The 26,262-nt window shown below is 38.7% G+C and overlaps 1 protein-coding gene across 6 annotated transcripts in view; it reads left to right on the forward strand.

Annotated features, from left to right (window-relative positions):
* Nucleotides 1-26,262, forward strand: part of ECPAS (Ecm29 proteasome adaptor and scaffold) — a 124,280-nt gene that overhangs the window by 27,829 nt on the left and 70,189 nt on the right. For all 6 annotated transcript variants that reach the window (XM_034967978.3, XM_034967977.3, XM_055117736.2 and 3 more), the window contains 6 exons: nucleotides 5,247-5,377; nucleotides 12,302-12,418; nucleotides 14,278-14,396; nucleotides 16,173-16,322; nucleotides 19,589-19,757; nucleotides 23,314-23,453. In XM_034967978.3, the coding sequence (XP_034823869.1) occupies nucleotides 5,247-5,377; nucleotides 12,302-12,418; nucleotides 14,278-14,396; nucleotides 16,173-16,322; nucleotides 19,589-19,757; nucleotides 23,314-23,453 (826 nt within the window). The remainder of the gene's footprint in view (nucleotides 1-5,246; nucleotides 5,378-12,301; nucleotides 12,419-14,277; nucleotides 14,397-16,172; nucleotides 16,323-19,588; nucleotides 19,758-23,313; nucleotides 23,454-26,262) is intronic.

A 26,262-nucleotide genomic window follows, 5' to 3' on the forward strand; every position in this document is an offset into this window, starting at 1 on the left:
AGTTTCAGTAGATACTTGAATGAGTGACCTAGATAGGAGAATGAGTGCTTGACCGTGAAACTGGGAGGGTTCTGGGCCTTGAAGGAGGAGAGAATTTTGATGAGCAGGAAGGAGGAGGAGAAAGGTTGAATTGCAGCTGGTCACATATGGAGTTAGCTTCTTATTCATAGTAGTGAGTTCCCTCTAGTGTTGTTTTCTGACGTTTGAATTTGTATGTTTTTCCATTTTTGTAATAAATACTGCCTGAATGAGACACATTCTAGTGAACGTTTGGATATTCTTTCAAATAAAACTTCCTGTATAAGGTGTAGTATGTATAGTATGTGTACCTGATAGAAAATGGGGTCATTCTTGGAGACAGTTGTATGGTATAGGCAAGGATTTTTAGACTAAAGGTCAGAAGACTCCATTCTTATTCTTACTCTGCTGCTAATTAATCTGTGACCTTGGGCAAGTCCTTAAAACTCACTGTGCTTTTTTATGTTATATAATCTTTCAGTCTTCTTCAGTTCTGTTTTCAGTCCAGTACAAATCTTTCTTTATGCAGGCTTCAAAATAAATTTTCTTCTTGACTGGGGGGTAGTCACAAGATTGTTTATAATAATTCATTAAGCCGTGCATTTATGTTTTGAATGATTTTCTGTATGTATTATTACATAGTTAAGAAGATTTTAAAAACCCACAAAAGACTTGTTTCCTACATCCCTCCATATACCAAAAGAAAATTCCAGATGGATCGAAGACTTGAATGCAGAAAGCAAAATCATAAGTGTACTTGAAAGAAAACATAGATAAATATACCTGCCAGGAGACTCCCAGTTCACCCCTAGCTTCAGTGATTGTCTAGTAGGACTCACAGGATTCAGCATATATTTGTACTCCCAGCTAAGATTTAGTGTAGCAAGGTCACCAAAGGGAAAAGTCATGTGAGTGAAATCTGGAGGAAACCAGGTGCAAGCTTCCAAGAATCTTCTGGTGGAGTCACACAGCACATACTTGATTCCTCCAGAAGTGAGTTGTGACAGCACCTCTGAAATGGTATCCACCAGAGATGGTCATCAGAGACTCAGTGCCTCAGGTTTTTATTTGGGGCTGGTCATGTTGGTACCTTCTTCCTAAAATGTACCAAAATTCTGCCCTGAAGGGAAGCTGGTGTTCAGCATAAACATTATTTGCACAGACAGGCACAGTGAACCACTCTTAGCAGTTCTGGGAATGATGGGAACCCTGCTGAAATCCAGGTTTCCAGATATCAGCCACGGGCCAGCCTCAGCTAGAAAGCACATCTTTCTTTCTTTCTTTTTTTTTTCTGAGACAGAGTCTCGCTTTATTGCCCAGACTGGAGTGCAGTGGCACGATGTCCGCTCATTGCAAGCTCCGCTCCCTGGGTTCATGCCATTCTCCTGCCTCAGCCTCCTGAGTAGCTGGGACTACAGGCACCCGCCACCACGCCCGGCTAATTTTTTGAAATTTTAGTAGAGATGGGGTTTCACCGTGTCCGCCAGGATAGTCTCTATCTCCTGACCTCATGATCTGCCCTCCTCAGCCTCCCAAAGTGCTGGGATTACAGGCGTGAACCACGTGCCAGGCTGAAAGCAAGTGTTTCTGCAGGTAGCAGTCCTGGGTCTGTGTAAACTCTTCTCTGCACAATATAATATTTAAAAGTATTTTGCAGTGAAAATGACTTTTCTAAGCATGCCTAGAAACTCCGAAGTCATATAGGGAAGGAATGGTAAGTTTAACTATACTCAAAAGACTTAGGCCGGTGCAGTGGCTCATACTTGTAATCCCAGCACTTTGGGAGGCCAAAGTATGAGGATCGCTTGAGGCCAGGAATTCAAGACTAGCCTCTGTCTTGAGGCCAGGAATTCAAGACCAGGAATTCAAGACCAGAGACCTCTGTCTCTACAAAAAATAAAAAATCAGCTGGGTGTGGTGGCGTATGCCTGTAGTCCAAGCTACTTGGGAGGCTGAAGTAGGAGAATAGCCCAGGAGGTTGAGGCTGCAGTGAGCTGTGGATAGCGCCACTGCACGCTAGCCTGGGTGTCAGCAAGACCCTGTCTTATTTAAAAAAAAAAAAAAAAAGGAAAAGAAAAATGTAGCAGTTGGTTATATCTGTAGATGTTGACCTTTCTTCTTTTTTGTGAAACTTGAACAAGCTTATCTTTTATTTAAGTATAGATGGGTCTGTAAAGATGACCTAACACTGTTAGATTGATTCACCTCGAAGGTAGAAGGCTTTACCTTTTCCTCTGGTGTACCCAGCCTGTTTTAGCAGGACCCTCTCACATGGTGGTTGGTGCTCTTTCTTCCCATTCCCATGTTCTCATAATTTTATTGTGTTTAGGATGTTACATTTGCCTGTCTCGTGAGGGAGAGAAGATGTTAGGTGCTATGCTGGGCTTACATAGAAGCATCCAAATGATTGCATGAAAAGGAACGGGGACTGGATATTCCACACCCTCCTGCCGCCGCACCCCACCCCCCCATCTCCCCCCACCGTTTTCTTTAACTTTGACAGAGATTCTCTAGGTCAGTTTATTATGAAGAGTTTAATTTTCTGCCTTTGTCCACAGAACACTTCTTTTACGGTTTCTGTAGCTCAGATTTGTAGTTTCTATGGCCTAAAAGCTGTAAGGCACTAAGGAGCTGCTCCCTTACCTGTAACTTCTTTAAACACTGTGGGTTGAACTCAGCATTCCTGAGAACTTCTTTTACAGCAGCATTCAGCATTTATCAAATAGAATCACTGGTAGTCTCAGATTGAGCCTTTCTTTCCTCCCTCCCTTCTTTCTTTTTATTATTAATTTTTTAAACTAAACTTGAGACTTTATTTGGATTTTACCAGTTTTTTCATTAATGTCCTTCCCCCTCCCCCCCCCCCCCCCCCCAGGATCCTGTGCAAGGGACCATTTAGTTGTGATGTTTTCCAGCTTTCTCTGGTCTGAGACAGTTTTTTAGTCTTTTCTTATTTTTCATGATCTTGAACTTCCTGAGCAGTACTGGCCAGGTGTCTTATAGAATGTCCCCCAGTTTGGGTTTTTCTGTTGTTGTACTCATGATTAGATTTGGGTTATGGGTTTTTGTTATGAATACCAGAGGGATAAAATGCCTTTCTTGTCACATCATTTCAGGGACACATGATATCTGCATGACATCATGAGGTTTACCTTCTTACTGGACTAAGATAGTATTTGACAGTTTTCTCTACTGTGAAGTTAACATTTCTCCCTTTTTGTATTCTAAAGAAGTAGTCACTAAATCTAGTCTACCCTCAAGGGGGAGGGTGGGCAGGAATTAAGCTCCACCTCCTGTAGGGGGAAATAGCCACATATATTATTTTGAATTCTTCCTATAAGAAAAATTTGCCTCTTCCCCCCCAATTTCTTTCATCATTCAATAATTATTTCCATCAGTATGGACTCATGTAGATTGACATTTTGGCTTATAATCCAACGCTGTTATTTATTTTGTTCCTTCTATTGTCATGGCTTGGGCCATTAGTTCTTTCAGGTTGGTTCCTGTATCCCTTTGACTTGTTCCATGTTCCATTTCTTTATTTTTGAGACAGGGTCTTACTGTGTCACCCAGGCTGGAGTGCAGTGGCATCATCATGGCTCGCTGTAGCCTCAACCTCCCAGGCCCAAGCAGTTCTCCTACCTCAGCCTCTGGAGTAGCTGGGACCATAGGCACTCGCCACCATGCCTGGCTAATTTTTTCTTTTTTTCTGTAGAGATGGGGGTGTCTCTGTGTTGATCAGGCTGGTCTTGAACTCCTGGCCTCAAGCAATCCTCCCTCCTTGGTCTCTCAAAGTGTTGGGATTATAGGCATAAGCCACTGTGCTCGACCCCATGTTCCATTTCCTTTTAGGCACTACAAGACGCTTCAGGCTCATCTTGTTTTTGACCTGCCCCAATCCCTAGACTCAGACATTTTTCCAAGGAGCTTGGTTCCTTTTCCTGGAGAATGGTATTGAAAAACAAGATCAATTCTGGGTGTTAGGTATGCTTGTTGCTACTAGGATGTCATTGCTTCTGCCCCTCTCAGGATTGATCGATCGATCTGTTGATCTGTCTATCCATGTATCTATCTACATCTCTGTCATTGATCCATCTATTGAGTGATCTATGTCTATCTAATCTATCTTCCTGTAGAAAATTATTGTGGAAAATTTCTGGCAAACACAATAGTAATTCTCAGTATCTGTTATGAAGCTTGAATAATTATCAATTAGTGGCAATTTTGGTTTTACTTACATAACCCCTCCCCAGGGTCTCCTCATTATTTAAAGAAAATTCTACTAGCTGTTATTTCGCCTGCAAATATTTCCATCTTTATCTCTAAAAAAAGACTCCTTTAAATATATATTTTAAATTGAAGTATAGTAGATACAGTAGAAGGTATGAAAGTGTAGAGTTTGATGAATTTTTATAAATGTATTTATCTCTATAATCACGCAGATCAAAATATAGAACATTTTTAGCTCTTTAGAAAGCTCCCTAATTCCCATGACAGTTTTTGTAGGGACCTTTAAAAAACAAACCTAACCACAATACCATTATAGTACCTAAAACAATTTTAACAGTAATTCTTTAAAATCAAATATCTAGTTGTTTGCGTAGGCTCCCCTTTCATTCCCATCTTCCTGCTTGCCGCTGCAGTGTACTGGTTGAAGAAGTTACCTTGTCTAAAGTTTATCACAGTCTGGGTTTTGCTGAGAGTATCCCCATGGTGTCACTTAACATATGTCTCTCATAGTGGCTTTCTTGGGGAAACTTGGCTATTTTTCTAACTAGGTAACCCTAATACAGTAATGGGCAGTGATCCTGTCTTTGGAGAAACTTCATCAGTAAGATGATTTCACCAGGGATAGATATATTGTCCCTAATAACTGATGGTATCTGATTAAAGTTTTGCTGCCTTGCTCTACTAACTAGTTCCAGAAGACGCCTTCAGAAATCTTGTATCCTTTCCATATCCAGTTAAAACTGAATAACGTTGCATGTGGGAGAGAACTTTTTGTTCTTGGTTTTGTTTTCTTCCATTCTAAAGGGTAGACCAGGGTAGAACAGTTAACCTTTTGGTGGTGGTTTGTTGCTGTGTCAAAATACCTGTACAGGGCTAGCTATGGTTAAAGTCCTGACTGAAGGATTGCAGTACAGAAAAAAGGAATAAGCTATAAAAATAATTGGTCTTGGTTGTGTTTGGCTTGCTAAGTTCTCTCTTTTTTTCTTTTTGTATTATAGATCAGCTTGAACGGGTCTTTTTACGACTTGGCCATGCTGAAACAGATGAACAATTACAGAATATTATATCTAAATTCCTTCCTCCTGTTTTGCTCAAACTCTCTAGCACCCAAGAAGGAGTACGTAAAAAGGTAAGCATGTTGGGACAGCTGGGGGAATTAAATGATGAATAAATGAATATACATTATCAAGTGAGTTTTCTGTTCCCATTATTGAGTTCTAGGTTTGTGATCTTAATTATGGCCTTTCAAAATGGAGAGTAAGTCTAGAACCAGCTTTTATGATTTAAAAGTAGCTCTTGTATCCTTAGCACAGCTGCATTTAGCACCAACTGTCTACTTGGCATCAGTGTCAGATAATATAATTGAGATAATTATCCTGGAATGTATGGAGGCATGATCTGAAATCCATGCCATTGATTCCAATATGAAAGGCATGTGGTAATGGGGCAAAAATATTCTTTAGTTAATTGTTGACAATGATTATAACCTTAACTAAAAGTAAGCAAAATAAAAAAAAATTTAAGCAAAATAATTTTATAGCTCCTGTTTCAGGATTCTGCAAAGTACTCTTACAAAAAGTTGGATAACTGTCACATCAGATTTTCATTTTCTTTCTTTTTTTTTGTTTTTTGAGATAGGGTCTCACTCTGTCACCCAGGCTGGAGTGCAGTGGCACAATCACAGCTCACAGCAGCCTCAATCTTCTGGGCTTAGGCCCTCCTACCTCACCCTCCCAAGTAGCTGGGACTACAGGTGCAGACCACCATGCCTGGCTAATGTTTAACTTTTTCGTGGAGACAGGGTTTCGCTTTGTTGCTCAGGCTGGTCTCAAACTCCTGAGCTCAAGCAATCCACCTGCCTCGGCCTCCCAAAGTGCTGGGATTACAGGCATGAGCCACTGTGCCTGGCCAGTATTTTCATTTTTTAACGAAACTGTTCTACATGGAACATTTCCCCCTTGATTTGTAGAATATTTCATTAGTCTTCCAGTATATTTATAATAGGTCATCCAGTCTTTGAGCTATGGTCAGGTTTTATTCCTTGGGCCACTGTAATTGGCAGTGACTTCCTGGAGGTCTGCCCTGAGAGGGATTCCAAGGTCTGATTTGGGTTCAGTGCAGAAAGAGAATCTTTAGGAATGTCTTTTATGTTTATATCTCTTTACAGGAGGGAATGGGCATTCTTGTCATATATTTGGCATGTCTGCAGTTAATCCTTCTTTGCTGAGATAGACGTGCATTTGATTATGTCACTCTTCTATTTAAAACCCTTCTGTGGCCTTCTCTTACTGTTAGGATAGCAAGGTCTAAGAGGCCCTTCGTGAGTTGGTTTCTGTATACTTCTTAGCCTTATCAGTTTTGTTATTTAGCAAATATTTACTGAGTGCCTTCTATATGCCAGGTCTTGGGGATATGGTGATGAATGATGACAACACCTAGTTGGGGAAATCAGTATAAAACAGTCAGGCAAATAGTACATAGTTGAAATTTGTGATACATGCCAAGATGGAAAAGGAAAGGATTTTATGAAAGAATATATTTGGGATATAATTTAGACTAAGTGTGGGGTATAAGGGGAGGCCTCTGTGGTGTGCAGGAAGTAGCCAGGCCAAGAGGTGGGGGAGACCATTGAAGATAGACCCTGTGCAGGTGTTCTGAGCTGGGACAGAGTGTGATGCCTTCAGGAAATTGGAGAAGGCCACAGTGATGTCCCCAGTGCATGAGACGAAGCCTGATAGGAGGAAAGAGGTATTCCAGGGGCACTGATTTGAAAGGGTATTGATGGTAGTGCCACCATCACTCTAGCTGTTGGCTGGAGAAAGACTTGGAGTAGGGGTCAAGAGTGGAGACCTGGAGAGCAAACAGGGAACTTTTGCGTTAGTCCAGGCTTAGTATCGTCAGTAGTTTTTAACTCATTTACTTATCTTAGATTTTTTTTTGTTTCTTTGTATTTTATTTTTTTATAGAAAGTCATTCATCTCTGTCCATCTACTTTAAATGTTCAGTTGTGTATCATTCACTTCTATCATACTATTATTCTTTTTAAAAAAATAAATTTTATTATGTATATTTGACGTTTACAACATGATGTTATGGAATACATACAGATTTTAAATCTTTACTGAAGCAGATGAGCATATCTCTCTCACATAATTTTATACTATTCTTAATATTCTGTTATCATTATTTCAAATGGGAAATTCTATTCTTGTTTCTGATTTTATTACTACCAAAGTTTTAACCTTTTAATGGGTCATTTTAAAAGGAAACTCAGCTTTTAGATTAATGTTCCCTTTTTAACTGTATTTTTTTCTATTTTTATTCAAATTATTTCTTTTTTTAGATAAGTTTTTCTTGTGTAAAGTTTTAATTTATATAATAACCTGGCAATGGTTCTTATGTGTCAAGAAAAGTGCTAAGGACTTACATCCTCATGAGATTATGTGAAGTAGGCATCCCCATTTTACAGATGAAACTGAGGCTTGGAATGATTAATGAACTTGTTTAAGGTCAAATAACAAATGGTCAGGCCAGGATTTGAACCCAGGGCTTTTGAACTTCAAAAGGTAAGCTTGGTCATCAAGTTAAATGCTTTATTCTTTAATTATAGTATGTTAAAAAAAAAAGAACCAAAAATGACTTCAGCTTATGAATTTCTCTTTGATGACTATTTTAGTTATATATAATAGTTACGTTGATGTGCAGTTTGGTCATTTTATCTTTGACTTATTTATAAGAGTGTTGTTTTTAGTTTCAAAATATTTGATATAAAATTTGCCTGGTTTTATTGCATTCTGGTCAGAGACCATAGTGTGCAAATGTTACAGCCCTTCAAAGTGTATTCTAATGTTTGTAAGAAAAGCGTTTCAGAAGATAAAAAGAATACTTCCTGTTTGTGGAATATGGAGCTCAGCATGCGCTAAGGCCATTCATTAGTAACATTGTGCATTCATGTCTTGAACCTGTCTTCCAGTCCTATTATAAGTTGGTAGTACTAAAGTATAATGTCCTACTGCTGTTACAGTTTTTCTGATTTTTCTTTCAGTTTTAATAATCTTGGCTTGCTGCATTTTGATGTACAAGTTTAACATCTTGTCTTTATTAATAATTATAGTATTTTATGTTTATTTTTTATCTTTTTAATTCCATTTAAGGTTTTTTCCTCCAAAACCTGTTTTATCCAAAATTAGTATTGTTAACCATTGTTTTCCTTCTGTCTGCTTGATAAAATATTTGCCCCAGCCTGCAATTTTAACCTTATTTACTTTGTCTATATCTCTTAGTACAATGGAAATGTCACATATTTTTGAGGTTTGAGTTGAGGGCATTTACATCAGTTATTGTGATTATTAACCTATTTTTAAAGTTTTAAGAAAAAATTTTATTGATACATAATTATACCATATTTATGGGGGTACATGTGATATTTTGATACATGCATGTAATATGTAATCAAATAATTTAGTATTTAGGATACTCATCACCTAATTATTTATTGTTCCTTTGGGTTGGGAACATTTTAGATCTTCTAGCTATTTTGAAATATACATGATTATTAACCTGTTTTATCACTTGGTCTGTTTGTCCTTTCCCTCTCTGCCTTTCTTTCCTTCTCTCACTTTCTCGTTATCAAACTGTCAACACCGGTGTCTTCAAGGGGCTGTGAAAGGACGAGGGAAAAGGGATGCTTTAGATTTTCCACTTGATTTATTATTATAAATGTATCTTTCTATTATAACTTTAAAAAGCAATACAGAATAAAGTAATAAGGATAAATGTAATCATTTTGAACTTAATATATTTAATATATTTAATTTATACTAATAAAATAGCATTTTTATTTGTGCATGTCAAATTGGTTAAGTTGGAAAACTTTTGGAATAGGGGAAATGGAATCAAACAGCTAAAATAGCCTGTTATATATTAAGCATTGTGCTAAACTCTTTGACTTATCTTTTCATTTAATCTTTACAGTAGCCTTTGAAATGTTATCTGAATTCCACAAGTCATTTTTAAATCTTTCTTGGTTTATGGAGGATTCCAGACAAGATATAACCATATTTAGGAAATTCGCCGATATTTAACATGACAATAATGCTATTAGAAAATTAAGTAATTAATCCATTTAAAATTCAAAATAGGCCAAGTGCAGTAGTAGCTCATGCCTGTAATCCCAGCACTCTGGGAGGCTGAGGTTGGAAGATCTTTTGAGACCAGCTTAGGCAACATAGCAAGATCTCATTTATGCCAAAAAGAAAGAAGAAAACCATGCATGGTAGCATGTGCTTATAATCCCGGCTACTGCAGTGGCTGAGATAGGAAGATTGCTTGAGACTAGGAGTTCGAGGCTGCAGTTGGCTATGATAATGCCACTGAACTCCACCCTGAGTGACAGAGTGAGACCCTGTCTCGGAAAAAAAAAAATCAAAATAAATTTATTATTAAAAAAAAGCATGCAATTGTGGGCAAGATTCTGTGTCTCCATCGATAATAATTTTCTATAGAGTCCCTCTAGTAATCAGCCTAGATTAGAATGTCAGAAGAGGGCTCTTTCCTTTAGACTAGTTCCTCCTGATTGTTTTCTCTTGTCGCCTAGCAGTATCACAGATCCAGGACAGGTAGGAAGTTCGGATGAAGTATGGATGACAATGCAAGTTTCTAGCTTCTTGGAAGGTATCATGTCTCACTGACAAACACTTTCGCTGATGTGAGTTCAAATATCAGTGTTTGAAAAGGTTAAAAAAAATGGGCTCTGGAGTCATATTTTGACTTTGCTATTTGCTGGCCCAGTATCCTTCGACAAGTTACTTGAGGCTTCTGCTTCCTCATCTGTAAAATGGGAATGACACCACCTCACTGGTTGTCGTGAGAATCGTATTAGATAAGGAATGCCTGGGGGAAGAGTGCATAGAAACTGTGATAAATATTAGCTATTTTAATATTACTGTTTTATCATTCATTCAACAAACATTGATTACAGAGTTGTTTTTATTCTTAAACATAATTCACCTATTTCATTATTGCTGTAGATCTCTTGGAATTTTTTGCTGTCGGTGTCAAACATCTCTACAGCTTTCTTTGTGCATGCTTTGAGGCTAGAGCACAAATTTCAGAAATGAGGGAGAATAGTGTAAACCTGGCCCTGCAGAATAATTATCTTAAACTCTTGAGTCTTTCTTAGGCAAGGCCTTCTAAAAATCTTATTTCTCAATGCTCAATTTCTTTTCCGTTGGCAGAAATCTTTTTATTGTAGTATAATTGAGGCCATTTGATATGAGCCTCTGTACATCCCTTTCTATCCATGCAAACTGTTGTCTTGTCAATTCCTATTTTGCTCTCTTTTCCCACTTAAAGGAGAGGAAGCTTGTTATTTCTTACAAATTATTTGATAGTATCAGATGATATTCAGAATACAATAAAAATGCCTCAGACTATTCACAATAGCAAAGACTTGGAACCAACCCAAATGTCCATCAATGATAGACTGGATTAAGAAAATGTGGCACATATACACCATGGAATACTATGCAGCCATGAAAAAGGATGAGTTCATGTCCTTTGCAGGGACATGGATGAAGCTGGAAACCATCATTCTAAGTAAACTATCACAAAGACAGAAAACCAAACACCACATCTTCTCACTCATAGGTGGGAGTTGAACAGCGAGAACACGTGGACACAGGGCAGGGAACATCACACACTGGGGCCTGTTGTGGGGGGTGGGGGCCTGGGGTAGGGATACCATTAGGAGAAATACCTAATGTAGATGATGAATTGTTGGGTGCAGCAAACCAACATGGCACATGTATACCTATGTAAAAACCTGCACATTGTGCACATGTACCCTAAAACTGAAAGTATAATAAAAACAAACAAACAAAAAACAACTCCCAGACAAAAATAAAAATGCCTCAGCATTTTGCCAGTATCCTTTTGTAATCCAGACCTTGCTTTTATGAACTCTTATCGTTCTGGGCTTCAGTCAGATGCAGTGTGCCCCATACCTTCTTATAACTGATACTCTGCTTGGAACTCATTAAATCTTAAGGACTCAGTGTTCCTGTCACTTCCTCCGTGAAGTCTTTCTTGATATAGCAGATACTTTTGTCTTCTGGAAACCCACTGTATGTCTCTCTTTTCATAGTATTCATGGTGTGTTGCAATAATCTGTTCTTCTTGAGGGACATGCTTCAGTCTAGGCCCAACTTGGATCTCAACTTTGTTTAACTAAAGGACATTGTAAAAATAAATTCACCTGGCCAGGCGCCGTGGCTCACGCCTGTAATCCCAACACTTTAGGAGGCCGAGGTGGGCGGATTGCTTGAGATCAGGAGTTTGAGACCAGCCTAGACAACATGGTGAAACTCCATCTTTACTAGAATACAAAAATTAGCCAGGCGTGATGGCGGGTACCTGTAATCCCAGCTACTCGGGAGGCTGAGGCAGGGGAATTGCTTGAACTCAGAAGGCAGAAGTTGCAGTGAGCTGAGATCGCACCACTACACTCTAGCCTGGGCAACAGAGTGAGACTCCGTGTCCAAAAAAAAAAAAAAAAATCCAGGAGCAGTCGCTTACGCCTGTAATCCCAGCACTTTGGGAGGCAGAGGTGGGCAGATCATGAAGTCAGGAGTTCGAGACCAGCCTGGCCAACATGGTGAAAAAATACAAAAACTTGCCAGGCATGCTGGCGCGTGCCTGTAATCCCAGCTATTCGGGAGGCTGAGGCAGAAGAATTGCTTAAATCGGGGAGGCAGAGGTTGCAGTGAGCCAAGATTGTGCCACTGCACTCCAGCCTGCACGACAGAGCAAGACTCCGTCTTGGGAAATAAAAAGAAAAAAAGAAATTCACTAGTGCATAGATTTTTGGGAGACAGTATTTTTGAACAAGATTCATGTAGTGTATACTCCCTTTCTGGGATGTAAAATTTACACCCTTTAAAAGAACAAAGTAGCTACTATTCACTAACATAGATAACATCTGATAAATGAATTTTAAGATAGTGGTTTTTAAGATATGATCAATAACTTCAGTTCCCATCTCTCTGTATTTTAGGTAATGGAACTGCTGGTCCATCTGAATAAACGTATAAAAAGCCGCCCCAAAATACAGCTTCCAGTAGAGACACTGTTGGTTCAGTACCAGGACCCTGCTGCAGTTTCCTTTGTCACAGTGAGTGTTGTATTGGAATATTTTCTGACTTACAGCAAATTTTCTTTCCTAACATTTATTAGATGTCATCGACATATTGGCAAGTTTAGAATTTCACCTTAGACCACTTCTAAATGAAACATGAGTTTTTTTTTTTTTAAATGACACACTGTTTTTCCACTGAGTACCAATCCAGAGGAAATGCTACTTTACAGTAGCAGGGTATTGAATGGGCAAAGGAATGTTGGTGAAATGACTTGTCAGGTATGTTGTTATATAAAAGAATGATTTGATTTTTGGTAGGAGACTGTATGAAATGGGTCTGAATAGAGGGAAATGTTATACGGCTTGGGCACAAATAAAGCATAAGGGAAGAAAAAAATTAGTAAAATGGCAAGAAGATACATGAAAGTGAACTTAAAAAAATCTTTTGTGTTTTTGATGTGTATATTCAGAAAGATCTTTTTTATAAAATGGAGTAAATCTGAGTCTGGTAAGAAACATTCCTTTTAAAGTGTTGTCTTCATAAAAATTAAATGTAAAAAATGTTGATGCTGTGTGATGGCAGGTGATGTTTTTTTTCCTGGTCCTTGTAGTTCCTAGCACTGAGGCAGAATCGATTGAATCTTATCTAACATCTGGAGTTACGAACCTTTTGGAGCCTGTTATTGGTCCAGACGTCATTTTGTCCGTGTCCTGGATATTTGGCTCAATTACACATTTCCTTTCTTTAAGCAAATAGGAACACTGTGTGCCAATAAAAATGCCAAATATAATTTATTTAAAGAAGTAATCTTATGAAGCCCATTTACTTTAGTAAAGAATTCTTCAGAGGCCAGGCACGTTGGCTCATGCCAGTAATCCCAGCACTTTGGGAGGTTGAGGCCGGCTGATCATGAGGTCAGGAGTTCAAGACCAGCCTGGCCATCATAGTGAAACCCCATCTCTACTAAAAATACAAAAATTAGCCGGGCGTGGTGGCGCGTGCCTGTAGTCCCAGCTACTTGGGAGACTGAGGCAGGGGAATCACTTGAACCTCAGAGGTGGAGGTTGCAGTGAGCTGAGATTGTGCCATTGCACTCCAGCCTGGGTGACAGAGCGAGACTCCGTCTTGGGGGAAAAAAATAAAAAAGCTTCAGAAAAGCAAATCTTAATCTTATCTGTAAATCCAGATACGTATTTATGGGTTTGCTTAAAATCCAGTATTCACACAGATTATAGTGATACAGGTTGAGTATCCCTTATCTGAATTGCTTGGGATCAAAAGTGTTTTGGATTTTGGAATATTTACGTTATACTTACCTGATTTAGCATCCCAAATCCAAAATCTGCAATGCCCCAAGGAGCATTTCCTTTGTGTGTCTTGTTGGCACTCGTAAAGTTTCAGATTTTGTAGTATTTCGAATTTCAGATTTTCAAATTTGGGATGCTTGACCTTGCAGAAACACACAGTACTCAGTTTCCTTTGGTTCATCATGCATTGGTGAGTTACTGGAGTGAGAAACCACAGAGTGCTGCAGTGTACTAAGTTTGTTTTAGTCATTTGACTGGGAGATCTGGTACTAATATGTAGTGTGTAGGTGTAAATAGGTTGATTATTTCTTCTTCACGATAAGAAATTGCATATATGAATGCTTTAGATTAGTCCATGCTATCTCACATTAGGCCTACTTTAAAGCAAGCATTTTGATTAAGTTGAACTGGAATGTTTCCTCTGAGATACAGTAGTTGGTAAAGGTGCAATAAACGTGGAGGGAGGATGAGTCACGTTTACAATGTCTTTGTTGTAACCATAACTCTCTAAGTTATCAATCGTATATTTTCATTGAAATCATAGAGTATTTCCTTCACACTCACTTGCTTTTCTCTTATTGCATTAGAATTTTACTATAATTTATGTTAAAATGGGCTATCCTCGCCTACCAGTGGAAAAACAATGTGAACTGGCCCCTACGCTTCTTACTGCCATGGAAGGGAAGCCTCAGCCACAGCAGGATAGGTATGATTTCCTCAATTAACTAATTTCCCTCCTACAGGAGTCAACAACTGCCTTTCAAATATTAGTTCACATATTTGGTTTTACTTGAGCAAATGGGAGGTCTTGAGCTGTTTTAGCTGACAAATAATAGAATTTTCCATGGTACCTCAAAGTTACCGTTTTGTTAATACTATCATAAAATTTCTTGATGTGAACATTGAAAAATGTGCAGAACTAACATTTATCTAAGTCTGTGCATTTTTTTGGCTAGTTATCTTGAAGCAGTTAATTTTATGTGATTGCAAAAATTGGAATTAAAAATCCTTTGCATCAAAACATTTCTATCTTGGAAGATATAAAGTTTCACAGTGGTTTTCCTAAGGAACAGAGCACTCGTTTGTATTATTTTGGGAAGTGGTACGGTGAAAAGGGTTTTAGATAACATCATTTGTTTCTAGGCTTAGGCAAAAGTTCTTTGTTTTAGCTCTGTCATAGTGAGAATCATGATGAAGAGTGCAGAAATGTAGAGGAAAGAGATGGAGTTAAATCATGTTTTCAGTTCACCTTTTAGAGCATATTCATTTTTAAAGAAATACTGTAACACAGAAGAAGTTTACAAGTAAAATTAATAGACATTACAAGTACTGTTTGTAATTGTTAGATGTTTTAAGAGTATCAAAAGGTGTTAATGAAAGTAATTACTATTACTGAGACCTGTTACTTAAATTCATGCAGTAGAAATTTTAATGTTGTATTCAAAATATTAATATGATTTTTAATTTTTAGAATAACTTCAGTTGTGGAAAATAATTTTTTTTTTTGAGACAGAGTCTCACTCTGTTGCCGAGGCTGGAGTGCAGTGGCGCAATCTTGGCTCACTGCAACCTCTGCTTCCCGAGTTGAAGTGATTCTCCTGCCTTAGCCTCCTGAGTAGCTGACATTACAGATGCCTGCTACCATGGCCGGCAAACTTTTTGTATTTTTAGAAGAGATGGGGTTTTACCATGTTGGCCAGGCTGGTCTTGAACTCCTGACTGCAGATGATCTGCCCACCTTGGCCTCCCAAAGTGCTGGGGTTACAGGCATGAGCCACTGTGCCTGACCGAAAATAATTCTTTTTTTTTTTAATTTTTATTTTTTATTTTTTTATTTTTATTTTTGTTTTTTGAGATGGAGTCTCACTCTGTTGCCCAGGTTGGAGTGCAGTGGCTTGATCTCAGCTCACTGCAAGCTCCGCCTCCTGGGTTCACTCCATTCTCCTGCCTCAGCCTGCCAAGTAGCTAGGACTACAGGTGCCCGCCACTGTGCCTGGCCGATTTTTTGTATTTTTAGTAGGGACGGGGTTTCACCATGGTCTCGATCTCCTGACCTCGTGATCTGCCCGCCTCGGCCTCCCAAAGTACTGGGATTACAGGCATGAGCCACCGCGCCCAGCCTGGAAAAGAATTCTTTTTGAAAAGACAAGTAAGTTGAACTTTACTTAAGGTTTCATATGAAATCTCTTGTGGAAACTTCAGATATTAACACTGAGCCCATTTGATGTATTTTTTTCAGATAATTTTAGTCATGAGCCAGATTGGCTAAATGCTAATCATCACTCAATATACTGAGCTTTCAATAAAAAAGAATTCTAGGCCAGTCCCTAGATTAGGACTTTGTAAATTAGTAGTATTGAAAAGGAATGTCTCTTGCTTAAAACTGCCAGTTTTTGTTACGTGATTTTTGTTTTGTCTGTGTTTTGCATGTATAAAAATCTCATTTTTTAAGTAGTTGCAATAAATGTAATTGTTTTTTCAGCTTAATGCATCTTTTAATACCAACCCTTTTTCACATGAAATACCCTGTTGAATCATCAAAATCAGCTTCTCCGTTTAATCTTGCTGAGAAACCAAAGACTGTGCAGCTGCTTTTGGACTTCATGCTAGATGTCCTTCTGATGCCTTATGGGTGAGTTAAAAAATAAAAGCAACCTTGTTCTTGACTGCTTTTACTACCAGGAGTTAAGTACTATTTTAAATGATTAAACTCTCACTAGTAAATGAATGCATCTCAACATCCATTTACGTTTACAAAGATTTTTTTCTTCTAAACTTCAGCTCCACTGCTTATCGGCTTTACAAATGCTGAGTTGCCATTGTGATTTTAGACTCTACCTGCCTAAGATGAAATCAGTCTTTCCCCATAAAAATAGTTCCTGTTAGGCCAAGGTGGGACGATTACTGGGGGCTAGGAGTTTCAGACCAGCCTGGGTAACAGAACGAGACTCTCTCTCAAAAAAAAAAAAGTTTCTCTTTTAAATTTACTATTAATGCTATGATGGTTCTCTTTGCCACCTAGCCATACAATGATAAATTGTCTCCAGCTTTTCTCTTCTTTGTTGCTGCAATATCATTTGCATAATGCCTCCTTCCTTCTCCTTGCTGTGTCTGGAACTCTTCCCACTGCTATCATCTAGTTTTGCCTCTTTTCAACTCTTGTCATAATTTCTTTCCCAGCGGCTCCACTTCTTCAAATCTCTCTACACCCCCTCTCTATGCTTTTCCCGATTTGCAAAACACAGATCTCATCAGGCAACACCTTAAAATCCTTGGTTTCTCATATCCAGTCATTAATAACACTCATGCATTTCATGCACGCTTATGTGTCCTTGCTGTTTATTTTTAAGAGAATGCCTTTCTGTCTGCCTAGAATGCTTCTTCAAAAAAGAAAGGAAGAAAACAACAAAAAGTCACTTTGAAAAACAGCATCCTGGCCAGGTGCAGTGGCTCACACCTGTAATCTCAACACTTTGGGAGGCGGGGGCAGAACAGATCCCTTGAGCCCAGAAGTTTGAGACCAGCCTGGGCAACATGGCAAAATCCTATTTCTACAAAAAATACAAAAATTAGTCAGGCCCCATGGCATGCACCTATAGTCCCAGCTACTTGGGAGGCTGAGGCTGGAGTATTGATTGAGCCTGGGAGGTTGAGGCTGTAGTGAGCTATGATCATGCCACTGCACTCCAACCTGGTGACAGAACAATACCCTGTCTCAAAAACAAAAAAAAAGAAAAAAAGAAAAAAGCATCCTAAACTGGCTTACAGGTCAACTCCGTTTGTCTCTGACAAATTTCTTGCCCTAGGCAGATATAATTGCACTATTTTCTGTGTCATAAAAACACAAAACACCCGCCTATATGGCCACTGTGTGTTTTTGCTGCATTGTAGACATTTCCATCTCCCCTAGTAGATGGTGAGCCCCTTGTAGTCGAGACCTGTTTCATGTAGCTTTGGTCTCTGGTATGGAGCCCAGATTGTGATCTACTTCTGGTCTACTTATTTTGTCCATCTGCCAGATAAACTTTTCCAAAATGCTGTTTTCATCTTGTTTCTTTCCTGATCACAAAAGTATGTGTACACGGTAAGCTAGGCATGTGGGGCTCCATGTCATTTGTTTCTCAATCCAGAAATGAGAGTTCATGCGGTGTGATGAACAAATTTGTTCTCCTCCTGCCCCTCTTGTTTGGAAGCCCAATTTTCTGGGCCTTCAGTCACTCCATGTTCACTGTCACCACCTGTTATATCATTTCTTATTTCTCAGCAGTTTCTTTGCATCTGATAAAATGGCAGATGCTATTACATGTGTTAGGTTGTTACTGTCTCAGCTTACTCCAGGTGGCAGAGACTCGATCTTACATCTCCTTATATTCCTCTGTCTTGTGTTTAGGATGATGTTTGTTTGAGATAGGGTCTCAGTCTGTCGCCCAGGCTAGTGTGCAGTGGTAACTCAATGCAGCCTTGACCTCCTGGGTTCAAGCAGTCCTCTCACCTCAGCCTTCTGAGTAGCTGGGACTACAGGCGTGCACCACCACACCCAGCTAATTTTTTTGTATTTTTTATAGAGATAGGGGGTCACCAAACTCCTGGACTCAAGTGATCCTCCCACCTTGGCTTCCCAAAATGCTGGGATTATAGGCCTGAGCCACCACACCCAGCCTTAGGGTGTTTTATGCAGTATTAAGATGTATTAACTTATTGATTGATTTACTTAATGCCACCAGTCTTGCTATAACTTAGAAATAAAAAAACTTCTTTTTATATTTGTTAAATCAGGAGGCAGCCAGAATGACAGGTGATGATGGCTTTGGTAGATAAACCTTGAAATTCAGATTTACCTTAGGAACATGATGTAACCAAGCCAGTGATTCCTCACATTTTTCTTCTTACTAATGAGAACTTGGGTCATTTATATAATAACATTAAAGCGATTCCTTAAGAGATTTTTAAAAAATAGATAAATTTAGGAATTGAATGAATATGACATGTAAGTAATGTGGAATAACTTACCATCCTATCAGGTTCTAAGTGTTTTCTTGAATTTTTATTATAGTGGATATTTTATTATAATATCCAATATGATAATGGAATTTATCATCATAGATCTTTAGTTTTAAGAGATTTGAATTAATATTTATATCAAAAACTTCATTTTGTAGATGAGTAATACCAGTTTAATTGGATCAAAATGAATTTCTTGGAGATCTTATTTCTCCTCTATAGAAGCTAAAATGAAATAGGGATGATAAATTAACCAAGGAGGTGCAAAGGGCTTTGAACATGTAATGGGAAAAGTCAGTTCTTGTGTAACTTTTCTTCTTTGGGCCCTTTTGAGTTTTTTCATTTTGGGGACTTTATGTGCTTATGTGGTACGTGCTTATGTGCTTATGTGGCCATTTGGAGGTTTCAGTGGATTTTCTAATGTAGGGATAAAGACCTCAGTTCAGGGAGGATTGAAGGTGAATTACAGCTTCGTAGAAATGAGAATGACTGTAAAAATACTCTCCTTTGGGTATAGTGCAATAGCTCCTCCCAGTCCCCTTTGTCAACAAACTTTTCCTCATATTTGGCAGCTCAAAACTCAAAATGTGATTCTGGAGTAGCCATTAGAGCAATCATTTATAGATTGAGAGTGATGAAAATATTTATATTCATTGTTGGTAATGGTTGTAGTTCATTTGTAACCAAGTTAAATGACGTGCTCTCTGGTTAATTTGCTGAAGATACACCTTTTCTAGATACCTTAAAATTTTTTTTATGATGAAATTTTAATTTCAAGTGTTCATTCTTCTAGTAAAATACAGTAGGAGGACAGTATATGATTGAATGTTTTGTATACATATATAGATGTAAATGCTTTTGTATTTATAGAGGGTTAAAGTGTTATTTCCTTTCCAGTTACGTGTTAAATGAATCCCAGAGTCGCCAAAATTCATCTTCAGCACAGGGTTCTTCTTCAAACAGTGGCGGAGGTTCTGGAATCCCACAGCCTCCTCCGGGAATGAGCTTTTATGCAGCCAAACGAGTTATTGGTGATAACCCATGGACACCTGAACAATTGGAACAGGTATCACACAATGCTTGCTCATAATAGTAGTTGATTGTGGACACTTGCCCCTATGAAGTTCATGAACCGTATAAAACATAATTCTAGTATATTCAGGCTCTCCAGTGAAATATGTTTGAAAGAAGCAGTTGATGTAATGTGTTCTTTTCATGCTAGTTATTTATTAAGCCCTAAGGGCAGGGAGGAGTGGGACATGCTGTTTAGTTTTTCTAATACTGCTTACATATTTCAAGTATAAAGCACAACTCACTTATAAATTGAATATGTTTAACTTTTGTCATTTTATTTTTTTTATTTTTTAACTTTTGTAATTTTAATTTTTAAATTATAGGTTTAATTTTCATCTAGTTTTTATGGTGCAGTTAAAATACAATTTTTCTTACATTATTCAACTTTTAGGGGTTGTACGTTTTATGTAAAGTGAGGAGCCCCAGCACTTCACAGGTGACAATGTGGGGAAAAGCATGACTCCCTGTTATATTACTTCTTGGGAATTTAAAAATTGGCATTAAGGATTTTATTCTGGATTTAAACAGGACACAGATGTTTTCTGAGCAGCTTTTAAAAATGACTGGTGCTCTACAGAGAAGGTGCCTTACTGTGTCTGTGTCATCAGGCACTTCAGGGAAGAACAGATGAGATCAGTATGTAATTATTTTGGAATTCAAGCAACATGGGTTAGTCTTTTAATCCTTCCTTTATTTCTCCATGGCAGTCTAAATGATTTGATCCCTTTTTTTTGGGAAATGTAAGTGACCATTGATTAAAACAGTATTCCCAGGAGAGGGGAAAAGAGGGAAGTGGGGCATTCTTGCCATTCACAAATTTATAGAATGTTTTATTGAGTGAGGGATATAATTGATTTGATTTCCTTCTTCATGTTTTATGGATCTTTTTTTTTTCCTCCTTAAACTATTGTGTAAGTAAGATAGATAAAGAATTAACAGAGGCCGGGCGCAGTGACTAATGCCTGTAATCCCAGCACTTTGGGAGGCCAAAGCGGGCGGATCACGAGGTCAGGAGATCGAGACCATCCTGGCTAACATGGTGAAACCCTGTTTCTTCTAAAAAAAAAAAAAAAAAAAAAATTAGCTGGGCGTGGTGGCGGGCGCCTGTAGTCCCAGCTATTCAGGAGGCTGAGGCGGGAGAATGGCGTGAACCCAGGAGGCAGAGCTTGCAGTGAGCCGAGATCGTGCCACTGCACTCCAGCCTGGGCGACAGAGCAAGACTCCATCTCAAAAAAAAAAAAAAAGAATTACTGAAGCTACTCTTTATTGAGTGCAATCTATGTGACAGGCACCGTACCGGGTACTTTGAATACAATATCTCATTTAACCCTCGGAGCAACCCAGTAAGGTATAGAAATTGTTAGTTCCATTTTCTGAAAGGCATGGAGGTTTTGAGATTTACCAGGGTCTCACTTTTAGTACCAGGCTTTGAACCTAGGATTATCTAAGGGTTAAAGCTACAAATGCTGGAGAAAAATTGTTATTGTTCAATTACAATCTTAAATTGGTCATTATTTGCCAGTATGCCTCTGTATGTGTTTTGTCAGTTTCATAATCTAGTGCTGAAAAGAACAGTTTAGTTTCAGGGATGAAAGCTATTTTCCTCTAATTTTAAAATATCTCTTTGTTTTATACTTTTTCTTCCAAAGAAAACATGTTTTTTCCAATTATAAACAATGTAAATATTCAAGTAGTTAAGAATAGTAGAGAAATTAAAAATTAAGGGGCTGGGTGTCATGGCTCGGGCCTGTAATCCCAGCCCTTTGGGAGGCTGAGGTGGGTGGATCACTTGAGGCCAGGAGTTCGAGACCAGCCTGAGCAACAGAGTGAGACCCCCGTCTCTATTAAAAATAGAAAAATTAGCTGGGTGTGGTGGTGCATGCCTGTAACCCTAGCTACTTGGGAAGCTGAGACATGAAAATCACTTGAACCCAGGAGGTGGGGGTTGCCGTGAGCTGAGATTGTGCCACGACACTCCAGCCTGGGCGATAGAGCAAGACTCTGTGTAAAAAAAAAAAAAAAAAAGCCAGATGTGGTGGCTCACGCCTGTAATCCCAGCACTTTGGGAGGCCATGTTGGGCAGATCACTTGAGGTCAGGAGTTCGAGGCTAGCCTGACCAACATGGCAAAACCCCATCTCTACTAAGAAAACAAAAACAAAAATTAGCCGGGCATGGTGGTGTGTGTGCCTGTAGCCCCAGCTGCTGGGGAGGCTGAGGCACGAGAATTGCTTGAACCCAGGAGGCAGAGGTTGCAGTGAGCCAAGATTGCACCACTGCACTCCAGCCTGGGCGACAGAGGGAGACTCTGTCTCAAAAAAAAAAAAAAAAAAAAGTTAACTGGAATCCTGTCACACTAGTTTGTCATCTGTCTACAGTTTTGCTCTGTGCATGTGTGTGTGTTCACTGTTTTAAACAATACATTTCTACTTGTCATGTAATACATTATTTGTAGTTTGCTTTTTATGTTGAATAGTATTTTGGATTTTTAAAAAAGTAATTCTTTTTAATGTTTGTATGCAATTATATGTGATTTTTTTAACCAGTCTCCTATTGATGGACATCTGTATCATTTTCAGTTTTCTTTACACATTTTTTGTTTAGTTTATATCTTTGTGTACGTGACTTCCATGTGTCCTTTTTGTGGCTGTACAAATGTTTGAATCTTTTCTGTTGTAGCTGTTGTTAAAAGTAAGTTGTATCGAGCAGGGGAGGGAAGGCAGGCCCTTTTTTGATCTGTTATGCTTTTTTAAATTGCATTTTTTTCTCATTTAATAATTGTAAACTTTATTAATCCTAGTATATGTAAAAACTGTTATGTGACTGATTTTTTAAGATGAAAATGAAACTTTATTTTTTCAGGTGTATTTATCCTAAATAGAGTCATTTGTAGTGAAATTCATAGCATCTTCACATTGCATGAAGTTCTAAGCAGAATCTCTCTAGTCTGTTTCATTTCAGCCAGTCAATTAAATTGAAAACTGTTTGATTAGAATTTCACTTGCATTGAGTAGCTAACATTTGAAGTCATATCCTTTGTATGTAAGCAATAGAGTGAAATTCCATGGAATGTGAGTTGTTCAGTTCTTTTTTGAACTGTCAGAAAAATCCATGGAGCACTATATTCCTAGTGTACCACCCTCTTATCTGGAGGCCCCAAATTTGGACTTCAAGACTTCATCACCCTAGAGAGGCTGTGTAACCTCACTAGGGAGGCTGTGTATCATAATAATTTTGGAGTCAGAGAGGCTTGGGTTTGAATCCTGCCTTCGTCGTTTACCAGTGTCTTAATCTTTTAAGCCTTGCTTCGGTATTTTTAGCTAAAAAATGGGTATAATGATTGATTTATTAGATTGTGAGGATTAAGTGAAATTATGAATATATGTGCTTTAGTACAGTCCCCGGCACATTGTAAGCCTAAGTAGGAGCTGCTACTGTTGTTATTGCTCATCTTTGACTTGTGACCACACTGATGTGTTAAGCAGTACTTTGAGTGGGTGTCCTTTGCTCCCCTGACTGTTCTTTCTCCTTCCCTTCATTTATCTACAGTGCAAATTGGGAATCGTGAAATTCATAGAAGCTGAACAGGTGCCTGAACTTGAAGCTGTTCTCCACTTGGTGATTGCCTCTAGTGATACACGCCACAGTGTGGCAACGGCAGCAGACCTAGAATTGAAAAGCAAACAGAGGTAACTACTTCCCTGTAAGCTTTCAAGATTGAAAGGACTAGATTTCTAAAAACTTACTTGCCACATTTTTTTTTTTTTTTTTTTTGAGACGGAGTCTCGCTCTGTCACCCAGGCTGGAGTGCAGTGGCGCGATCTTGGCTCACTGCAAGCTCCGCCTCCCGGGTTCACGCCATTCTCCTGCCTCAGCCTCCCGAGTAGCTGGGACTACAGGCGCCCGCTACCACGCCCGGCTAATTTTTTGTATTTTTAGTAGAGACGGGGTTTCACCGTGTTAGCCAGGATGGTCTCGATCTCCTGACCTCGTGATCCGCCGGCCTCAGCCTCCCAAAGTGCTGGGATTACAGGCGTGAGCCACCGCGCCCGGCCGCCACATTTTTTTTTTTAAGGATTTTTTGTAATGAGGCATTCAACTTAGAGGAGATTATTAAATATACCTAGTTTGTAATCAGGTTTGCTAAAGAGTTGAATTCTGTGTAAGACAGAGAAGAAAATCTGTGTGGAGATGCTGTTTATAGCTGGAATAGGTTAGGAATGTCATCACAGTCAATGAGACTTTTGGCTAGGTAGATGAACTTAAAGAATTGATGTTAAGAAAAGTGTCAGTTCCAAGAAGTTTCTAATTTTTATTTTTTTCTCTGTCTCAAACCGTTCGAGATTACTTTTAATAAAGACTATGTATGTATTATGGTTAATACAGTGAAAATTACATTCATAAAAAGAGTTGCTGAATAGATTCTAATTCACACATGAGGAGATACAGATAGGAAATAGACTTATAGAAAATATTCCGTATAAGAAATAAAGTCAATGAAAAATAAATGAATGAAGTCAATGAAAAATAAATGAATGGGATACCAGTAGCAGTGTTTAAACCCATTTACGTTTCTATTGAAACTGCGATTTTTATTTTTATTTATATATTTATTTTTTGAGACAGGGTCTCTCTCTGTTGCCCAGGCAGGAGTGCAGTGGCACGATCTCAGCTCACTGCAACCTCCACCTACCAGGTTCAAGCGATTCTCATGCCTCAGCCTCCCAAGTAGCTGGGACTACAGGTGCTGGCCACCACGCCTGCCTATTTTTGTATTTTTGGTAGAAACGGGATTTCACCATGTTGCCCAGGCTGCTCTCGAACTCCTGAGCTCGGGTGATCCACGCAGCTTGGCCTCCCAAAGTGCTGGGATTACAGGCGTGAGCCACCACGCCTGGCCAAAACTGCTATTTTTATACCCTGTTGGTTGGCATTATAAATTGAAATGAAGTTTTGGAAAGCAGTTTGCAATAAGTAATGAATCATAAAGATATTTCTATCCTTTTATCTCAATATTCTGGGAATTTATCCTAAGGAAATTATTCAAAAGCAGAAAGAGATTTAGAAAAATTTTGTAGATTTGTTCATTATATCATTTTCTATCATTGTTAAAATATGAAAACAAATTCAGTTTTCCATAATGCGGATATAGTTAAGTAAATTACTGTATGTATCTTTATGGAATGTTATATATTTGTCAAAATATGAATGAAGTTAATTACTACTAAGTTTTTAGTTTGTTTTACTAAAGTGTTTGTTTTGTCTGAAATCTCTAAACCACAAGTATTATGAAAGAAAAGCAACGGTGGAGCTTGAGGATTAGTTATAGCAATCAGCTGAGGAAAGATGTAGGTGAATCATATCTAAAACAGAATTGTAGAATGCCTCTGAGGATAGCGGAATTGTGGCTATTCTAAGAAGAAGCATATTTATGAGCTATGATAGAGAAGATAAATCCAAAAAGCAGTTAAAGTAGCTTCATCTGTTGTGTTTGCACAAACACAGGATAGCTTGAAAACAGAACCAATGTCAAAGGGCAGAGAGAATATAGTATGGTAAACCAGTCAAATGAAAGGAAGGATTACATTATTGCTAGGTTTATGAAATGATTGGGTGGGATCTGCTGCAGAGGGTGGGAACGAATCACCAATCATCTTTTTTTTTTTTTTTTTTCTGAGACAGAGTCTAGCTCTGTCACACAGGCTGGAGTGCAGTGGCACAATCTCGGCTCACTGCAATCTCCCCCTCTCGGATTCAAGTGATTCTCGTGCCTCAGCCTCCCGAGTAGCTGGGATTACAGGTGCACACCACCGTGCCTGGCTAATTTTTGTATTTTTGATAGAGATGGGGTTTCGCCATGCTGGCCAGGCTGGTCTTGAACTCCTGTCCTCAGGTGATCCACCTGCCTCGTCCTCCCAAAGTGCTGGGATTGCAGGTGTGAGCCACCGTGCCCAGCTGTCACCAGTCACCTTATATCTGAATTCACCTTATTGTGGGGCCCAAATAGAATTAAGTCTTAGTGACTAATAGCATAACTACTTTGCAGAATTAAAACTTCAAGTGTGTACTGGTAGATAAGGAAGGAGGGGGATGCTGGGAATCACAGTGACGTTAGAGAAATACAGTGGCTTGCAAGCTTCCTAGATGTGGCTTTAATTTCATGGGTACAAATTTTTTTGTCACTTTCCTTATCACTTTTGAATTGCCAAATGGTTAAACAGACGAATCCTACCCTGCCCCAGGCCTCTTTGAACAAGTGTAGTAAAGCTCTGCTCTGTTGGAGTTGCTCCATGCCATTGGCCTGAGAACCCATCTATGTAGGAACAGTGTCCAGTTTTCTTGTGGTACCAAATTGTGCCATTGATACAATAATCTGTTGAGTCAGGGTGGGATAAGTGATTTGTATTTGTTTTGGTTTGAAAACGTACTTTGATAGAAATTAGTCCCTTTCTTTTCCTTCTCTTGTACAATGTCAATTGCCCATTTCATTTGTGTGTT

The sequence above is a fragment of the Pan paniscus genome, chromosome 11 (genome assembly GCF_029289425.2).
Source record: "Pan paniscus chromosome 11, NHGRI_mPanPan1-v2.0_pri, whole genome shotgun sequence".
NCBI classification, from domain to species: Eukaryota; Metazoa; Chordata; class Mammalia; order Primates; family Hominidae; genus Pan; species Pan paniscus.